Source organism: Colossoma macropomum, unplaced genomic scaffold, assembly GCF_904425465.1.
Source record: "Colossoma macropomum unplaced genomic scaffold, Colossoma_macropomum, whole genome shotgun sequence".
Classification (NCBI taxonomy): domain Eukaryota; kingdom Metazoa; phylum Chordata; class Actinopteri; order Characiformes; family Serrasalmidae; genus Colossoma; species Colossoma macropomum.
This window is the reverse complement of record NW_023495254.1, coordinates 1,005,001-1,013,309: the sequence shown is the minus strand read 5'-3', so window position 1 is coordinate 1,013,309 and position 8,309 is coordinate 1,005,001. Positions and strand designations below refer to the sequence as shown.

At 39.4% G+C, this 8,309-nt stretch overlaps 1 protein-coding gene across 2 annotated transcripts in view; it reads right to left on the bottom strand.

Annotated features, from left to right (window-relative positions):
• Positions 1–1,455: 1,455 nt before the first annotated feature.
• Positions 1,456–8,309, bottom strand: part of prkar1b (protein kinase, cAMP-dependent, regulatory, type I, beta) — a 116,541-nt gene continuing 109,687 nt past the window's right edge. For both annotated transcript variants that reach the window (XM_036561518.1, XM_036561519.1), the window contains 2 exons: positions 2,899–2,980; positions 1,456–2,437 (listed from right to left, as the gene is read on the bottom strand). In XM_036561518.1, coding sequence (XP_036417411.1) covers positions 2,265–2,437; positions 2,899–2,980 — 255 coding nt within the window. In that variant the 3' untranslated portion in view covers positions 1,456–2,264. The remainder of the gene's footprint in view (positions 2,438–2,898; positions 2,981–8,309) is intronic.

The window sequence follows — 8,309 nt, the reverse complement described above, 5'->3', positions numbered from 1 at the left end:
AAGAATTCCGCCTTCGTATCTGTATCAATATACATTTTTAAAGTTCATTCAGGGGGAGGAGTTTAATGTTGAAGATGATGAAAACACAGAAAAGAAGGCGGTCAGCTCGTGTGAGGGCATTCATTTTATCAGTAAATTCACATTTTATTTGAGGAAATAACATGGGACCCCACCAGGTTCAATTTGGTCCCTTTTATTGGGGGGGTGCCTTTACTCTTATGGAAGGTCTGGGACCCCTCCAGACCCTCTTAAATTTAAATAAAAGATAAAAACATGGACTGTAATAACTAAACCCACACTGCTGTTTAGAAGCTTTTCTTTATTGGCTTTAAAAATGGACTGTGTGAGTGTGTGTATGTAATGTGTATGTGTGTGTGTGTGTGTGTTGTGTGTTGTGTGTGTGTGCATGTATTAACAGAAACACACCATACAGGAGCTCAACTGTGCAGAAAATTTCTGAAAATATCCCTCTGCTCATCAAAAACTATAACCATAACCAAAAACAGATCCTTAAATCTTAAAGACAATCTTTCATTTTTGGGGTTGAAATGTGTGTGTGTGTGTGTGTGTGTGTGTGTATGTGTGTGTGTGTGTGTACACATCGTCTCTACTGAAATTTGTAACACCATTGCATGTTGGGGAAACAGGACAATGAAAGATTCCAATAAGCTTTTTTTTTTTTTTTTTTTTTTTTTTAAACATCAGGATTGAGCAAAAAGACCCCCCTCCCGCTCAAAATAGAAAAAAACTCTGATTCACCCGTTTTACACTGGAAAACTCCGTCCAAACAGCACCTGCCCTTAAAACTCATTACCAAAATCAGAACTAAACCCTTTTCCCATGCGTACCGACGGTAGAAGCACAGTTTAAAAGCACAGAGGTCGTTTACGGACCGGCCAGAAAGGAAACGTCAGTGAACGAAGCCGGTGCGCTGACCACTGAATTGGAAAAAAATGGCACACCAACCCAAACGGAGCGCAAGCCTGAACCATAAAGCCAATGCGTGAAGGCAATGTGCAACCATGTCTAACCACACTAAAAACACACATCCTCAAATGACTCGTCAATACACAGTACTGTGCGAAAGTCAGAGACCACCCTTCTTTTAGTTCATTTACCTTTCAAAACAGCTATTAAGTACAAGATTGGGTTGATAATCTACACAAATACAGAAATAAAGGTACTAAACTGTCTCTGGGGCAGTTCCCCTCTTGTCACTGGGGTGGGACCCTCAAGGGTACATCTCAGTACCTTGAGTCGGGGAACATAACTGTACCATAATCCATTGAAATTATATTTTCTAAGTTGTACTGACTCCACACACCCCGTCTCGTCTCCAGGCTTTTATTTTATTGATCTGTTTTAGAACAGTAGATTATGAAAAGGTACAAATCTGTACTTTTCACCTGGAAAAAAACTTATCTAAGGTTCACAACTGGACCTTAAAACCACTGTTGTACCTTTGGGGGAACATTTACATCGTTTGTACCTTGATGAACGAAAAATGTACCTGCACAGAACCTTTATTTCTAACAGTGCACTCTGAACAATCATGAGACTATACAAGCAACTTCTAAGACTGAACTTTGGAAGTGTTGAAAAATATCCCTGCAGATTTCTTTGAAAAACTGAAAGTGAGTCTCCTGAAAACAACGCAAGTTGTAATAAAGTGCATCTGTATAATTTTCCGTTAAATCTATATTCTCTATTTTTTTTTGATAGTAAAAAACAAACTCTTTGCCTGTAAATAAAAGAAATGAAGGGTGGTATCTGGCTTTTGTGCAGTACTATATCCTCAATACAATCTATAAGTGTGCATCTCTGGTTTGCATGCACCACACTGTAAAATACACAGACCTAACTCATGTATGAAATCATCTCCAACGCACCTCTTCATAGATCTCATAGTTCATAAATAAAGCTACGGCACGAAGTGCACAAGAAAAGCGAAGAACGCACAAAAATAACAACAACGTCAACGAAAAAAAAAAGCAGAAGTGAAACGAAAAGGCAGAAAGCTCGTATATAATCATCTCCCATGGTAACTCCACCCCACAACACCCGCAACCTCACGCGAAAGAAAAGAAAAACAACGTGAGGCTTCATGAAAGAGCTCGTGAACAAAGTCCCCGCTTCACCCCCGACGCACATACAGTGAAAACTCTGTAGGTGAAGCTCAGGTAATTCATCACGAACTGCTTCATGCAGCCCGGCGCCGCCCCCCGCCCCGGCTCCCCGTGAGCATCGCCCTCCTGCCATGAGGGTCAGACAGTCAGGGAGATGAAGCTGTTGTATCTCTGGATGTTCCTCTTCAGGATTTCGGAGCAGGGTCCCAGGACGCGCTCGAATCGCGGCCGGTCCAGCTTCACGCACTTTAGCGGTCCTCGGGCCACCACGGTGGCGGCACGTGGGCGGTTCAGCAGCAGCGCTATCTCACCTGCACAGGGGGGGAACATTCAGGAACATTGTGAGGTCTACAGGTGCTGCTGCTCATGCTACTGCCACCTACAGGTGGGAAGTCAGTAACAGCTCATAAATAGGGATAAACTTGGGAAAGTTCATTGTTACCCGAGTAACAATGTGAGTGGTGATGTATCTCTGTTACCATGGGAACACAGTAGGCCAAGCTGGCATTGGTGCATTCCATCCCACATTTAGCCCAAATTTTCTCAGGGTTGTCCCCAGATGTTTTCATTACGAGATCATGTCTGGCCAATGAGACAACTATGTATTGAAATATTTCTTGTAGGCCACAGACAATGATGTCACGCCAATAGCTACAGCCCGCAGAGAGTGGTGGTGCTGTACTGTATTTTTTTTATAGAGCAGGTCAGGACTCTGCTTTGTTTTTTTGTTTTGGAGCAGCATTGTGGGATTTGTAGTTGTTTGGATGCTTACCAAAATAATCAGATGGTCCGAGACGACCCACCTCCACATATTCTTCATTGTCAGACCTACGCTGCAGAACAGAGGCTGTACCCTGAGAGAGAGAGAGAGAGAGAGAGAGAGAGAGAGAGAGAGAGAAAGACAGAGAGGTTATTTCCTAAGAGCAAGCTTTTCTGTTACTAATTTATGTAAATAATGTAAATGAGCTCTGTTCTGATTGGCAGCCCTGTATTTTGCTTTATTTGAAAAGCAGTCCAGGATGAAACACTTCTTATATCTTCAGTATGAATGGGCGGGGCTAATCCGCTTTCGGCTAAAAAGGTGGATCATGCATTATATTAAACTCTTCTATTTTGAAAACGTGAGCAAAATTCAGTTTTCCGTGATATGGACTCTTTAAATGACACCAAGACTCCTAACCTGGGCTGAGCAGGATGTTAGTAACACCTAGGATATTTAGTGCTGTCCAGTTTTCTTAAGAGTGGCTGGGGATGCAATCAGTACAGCCTTGTCACTATATAATTCAAATAAATTCCAGTTGTCATTAGCTTTTCACATACTATCCCAATTTTTTTGGAGTTGAAGTTGTATGCATGTAAATTTCTGTATCATCAGTATAACAATGACATACACGGCAAACACAGAGGGAGACGTAATAGTAGAGATGGAGAGAGAGGGAAACATCCAGACAGACAGACAGACATAGAGAGACAGACAGACAGAGGAGGAATGAGGAGCAGCTGAATCCTGCTGGACAACCTGGCTGAACCCAGCGCCCCGTCAGCATCAGACACAGTGTGTGAGTGTGTGTGTGTGTGTGTGTGCAAGAAAAGCCGGGCGACACTCCCAAACTGAGCAACGGAAAAAATATTCTAATGATTTATCACCAATCTGCAGCTCAGTGAAGAGAGAGAGAATCAACACAGCTCACAGCTGCTGATAAACTGAGAGAGAGGGAGAGAGAGAGAGAGAGAGAGAGAAGCAAAAAGAGAAATAGTAAAGAGAAAGAAGAAGAGAGAGAAAGAGAAAGGAAAGAGAAAGAGAAATGAAAGTGTGCCAGAGAAAAATGAGAAATAAAATAGAGAAGAGAAAAAGTAAGAAGAAGAGAAAAAGAGATGAAGAAAGAGAGAGATAAGAGAGACATGTGAGAGAGAGAACAGAAAAGAGAAACAGAAAAGAAAGAGAAAGGAGAGAAAAAAGCAAGAGCAGAGAGAGAGAAAAGAAAGAAAGTGCGAGCAAGAAAAAGAAAAGAAAGCAAAAGAAAAGAGAGTGCAAGAGAGAAAGTGAGAAATAAAAGGGAAATGAGAGAGAGAGAGAAACCAATAAAAGAGAAATGAGAGAGAGAGAGAGAAACCAATAAAAGAGAAATGAGAGAGAGAGAAACCAATAAAAGAGAAATGAGAGAGAGAACTAAGAGAAAAAGTGAGAGAGTGAAGAGAGAGAAGAGAGAAGAAAAGAGAGAGAGAAAAAAAAGAGATTAAGAGAGAAAGGTGAGACCAGAGAGAGAGAGAAAAAGAAAGGAAAAGTAAGACAGAAAGAAAGAGAAAAAAAAGCAAAAGAAAAAAGAGAGAAAGTGTGTGCTTGAAAAACGAGAAACAAAATTGAGGAGAGAAAAAGAGAGAAAGTGTGTGCTTGAAAAACGAGAAACAAAATTGAGGAGAGAAAAAAAGAAAGAGGAAAAGAGAAATAGAAAGAGACAAAGAAAGAGAGATAAGAGAAATGAGAGTGAGAGAGAGAAAGAGGAAAAGAGAGGAGTAAGAGAAAAAGTAAAAGAGCGAAGAGAGAGAAGATAAAAGAAAAGAGAGAAAGAGAAAAGAAAGAGAAAGGTGAGAAAGCGAGAGCAGAGAGAGAAAAAAAGGGAAGTAAGAGAGAGCAAGAAAAAGAAAATAAAGCAAAAGAAAAAGAGAAAGAGTGCAAGAGAGAAACAAGAAATAAAACAGAGATAAAAAGAAATAGAAAGAAATAAAAAAGAGAGATAAGAGAGAAATGAGAGAGAGAGACAGAGAGAAGTAAGAGAAAAAGTGAAAGAGTAAAGAGAGAGAAGAGAGAAGAAAAGAGAAAAGAAAGAGAAAAGAGAGAGAAAAGCGAGAGCAGAGAGAGAGACAAAAAGGAGAACAGAAAGCAAGAGAAAAAAGAGATGTGAGAAATGAGAAATAAAACCGAGAAGAGAAAATAAAAGAAAAAGAGAAATAGAGAGAGATAAAGATAAAGAGCAATAAGAGAGAAATAAAAGAGAGATAGAGAAAGTAAGAGAGAATAAGAAAGAGAAAAGAAAGCAAAAGAAAAAAGAGAAAATGTGTGAGGGAAACAAGAAATAGAACAGAGAAGAGAAATAGAAAGAGATAAAGAAAGAGATAAGAGAAATGAGAGAGACAGAGAGAGAGAGAGAGAAGTAAGAGAAAAAGTGAAAGACTAAAGAGAGAGAAGAGAGAAGAAAAGAGAGAAAGAGAAAAGAAAGAGAAAGGAGAGAGAAAAGTGAGAGCAGAGAGACAAAAAAGAGAATAGAAAGCAAGAGAAAAAAGAAAGTGCATGTGAGAAACGAGAAATAAAACAGAAGAGGAAAAAAGAAAAAGAAATAGAAAGAGATAAAGAGAGAGATAAGATAAATGAGTGAAAAAGAAAAGGGAGACAAGACGGAGAAAGAAGAAGAAAGAGAGAGAAGAGAGAAAAAAGAGAGAAAAGAGAGAAAGAGAAAAGAAAGAGAAAGGAGAGAGAAAAGTGAGAGCAGAGAGACAAAAAAGAGAACAGAAAGCAAGAGAAAAAAGAAAGTGCATGTGAGAAACGAGAAATAAAACAGAAGAGAAAAAGAAAGAAAAAGAGAAATAGAAAGAGATAGAGAGAGAGATAAGAGAAATGAGTGAAAAAGAAAAGAGAGACAAGACAGAGAAAGAAGAAGAAAGAGAGAGAGAGACAGAGACAGAGAGAGAGAGAGCGAGAGAGAGACCATATCCCAAAACATGTGTTTCTTTTAGGCTTGCTGTATGTATATGAATGTACACGTCCATGTGTTTATGATTATTATGCCGTTATTCATATTCATACATCACCTGTTAGACCACTTGCAGAAATTCGTTATGAGCAGCAGTAGCTGTTTGTTATTAGCTCTGACCCAACGTGACCGCCGCATTATTCAGCCAATACAACTGACCACAAAGAACATAAAGGCCGCTCACATGTTCAGCTTATACAGCCGTAACCACTGATCTATAGCGGCTTGCACACACATGCATCACCCCATCGTGACCCCGTGGTCTCACAGGCAGCGTTTTTACAGTGTTATTAAACAGTAATGAATATTCATGCTAACAGACTGTGCTTTATAATACAGCATAAAAATGCATGTAGGCTACTGTGTTTTAAATAACCGGTTCAGCGTAAAATCAAATGTACACAGTTTTGCACTTCAGCACAGATGTAGTCGATCAGTCAAGACATGTTTGGTGTTCAAATTTTGCTTTTTTATTTTAGAACTCTGGCTGCGAGGCTAACATTGCTAACAAACAACAAAAGTCAATAGTCACCTAAATCTTTTCTGTAAATACATCCTAAAAACGTCTCTCATCACGCTCAAACCTCCTCCAACTCTTCAATAAGTTTGCTCAGACTTTTTGAAGTGGTTTAGAACACAGTACGACTTACTGTACAAAAATATAACAAGTATAAAAATGAACAAAACCTGTAGCAATGTGTAGCTGTACATTGCAGGCAGCGAATTTTGTCTCCCCTTTGCATGCACAACATCATGCAGGCATGTTTGCTACAGGTTATGTTTACGATTTCTGCTTGCTTTTATAAATGACTGTTAATGTTGAATTTGTGAACTGAGAATACATGTTCATAAACAGAAACAACTGAAAATCGTAAAAGTAACCTAGAATTGATATTCCTGTGTGATGATGTGCACACAAATGGGAAGACAGTAAGTCATACTTTTGGACTATAGTCCAAAAACCACATTGACAAGTCTGAGCGAACTTAATGAAGATCTAGATGAGGTTTGCAAGGGTTGAGAGATGTTTTGTTGATGTATTCATGCAAAGGATTTGGGTGACAACTGACTTTTAGTGTTTGTTAGCAACATTAGCCTCACAACCCCACTTTAAAACTAAAAAAGTTCAATTTAGACATTATATCTGTCTTGGCTTTAGAACTACATCTGGTGGTAAGTGGAAAATTATGGAAATTTGATTTTCTATGAAAAAACATTCATTTAAAAATACTTCAAAACGTGTAAATGAACCTTGTGGGTCTCAGTGTCTGATATAATGTGTAACAGACTGTTACTGAGTGTGCAACAGTGTTACTGACTGTTTAACAATGTGTTACAGTGTTACAGAATTTTATAACAATGTGTAACAGGCTGTGTTACTGAGTGTGTAACAGTGTGTATCTAAGAGTGTAACATGCTGTATTACTGAGTGTGTAATGGATTGTGTTACAGACTGTTTACGGAGTGTGCTACTACTGCTGAGTGTTACTCAATGTTTAACAGAGCATGTAACCGGGTGTGTTACCGAGATGGTAACAGTGTGTGTAACAGGCTGTTACTGAGTGTGTAACAGAGTGTGTTACTGAATGTTTAACAGAGTGTGTGACAGTGTGTTACTGAGTATGTAACACAATTCTGTAACAGTGTGTAACAGGCTGTGTTACTGAGTGTATAATAGTGTCTTATTAAGTGTATAACAGTGTGTTTTTAAAAGTGTTACTGAGTGTGTAAGGGTGTTACTAACAGTGTGTTACTGAGTGTAACAGTGTTTTATTGTGTAAGGGTGTTACTAAAGGTGTTACTAGGAAACAGACTACTACTTACAAAACGCTACAGTTTTGAAACTGCAACAAAGTTTACATACAACATCAAACATTTTCAAAAAGTGAGATGTTTTGGTGACATCACAAAACCAGTTCATTCAAAGCAAGCCATTTTTACAGCTTATTTATCCATATATAGACTTTATAGACTTGGGAGTTAATGGTACATTTTAAAACTTCAATAATGCAAACATCAAAGTTTAACTTCAAAAAAGGGAGAAAATGTGGTTTTCCATGATATGGGCTGAAAATGAGGTCTGTGTAATTGTATTTGCATGTACATGCAAGAGCTTCAGTGTCCAAAAACACAGCCAACACTCTGTGGGAGAAAACAAACGACTTTCTCAGCACAGCATGGTCACTTTCCAAACCTGCAGCCAGTGTGTGTTTGAAGGAGCAGTAATGGCACCGTGCGGATCCAGATCTTTTTTGGGCCAGGGTTTGACTGGGTTTAGGTTTTAGTGGAACCCCTGTGGTGCGGTCATGAGAACCACAGGTGGGGTTTCCAAACCCTGTTCTCAGAGGCTGTGAACATCATGGGGGGTGACGATGTCCTGGGGTGATGACGTCATGGCACTGCCCTGAGGGACAGCCACTCTAAATCAGCCTCA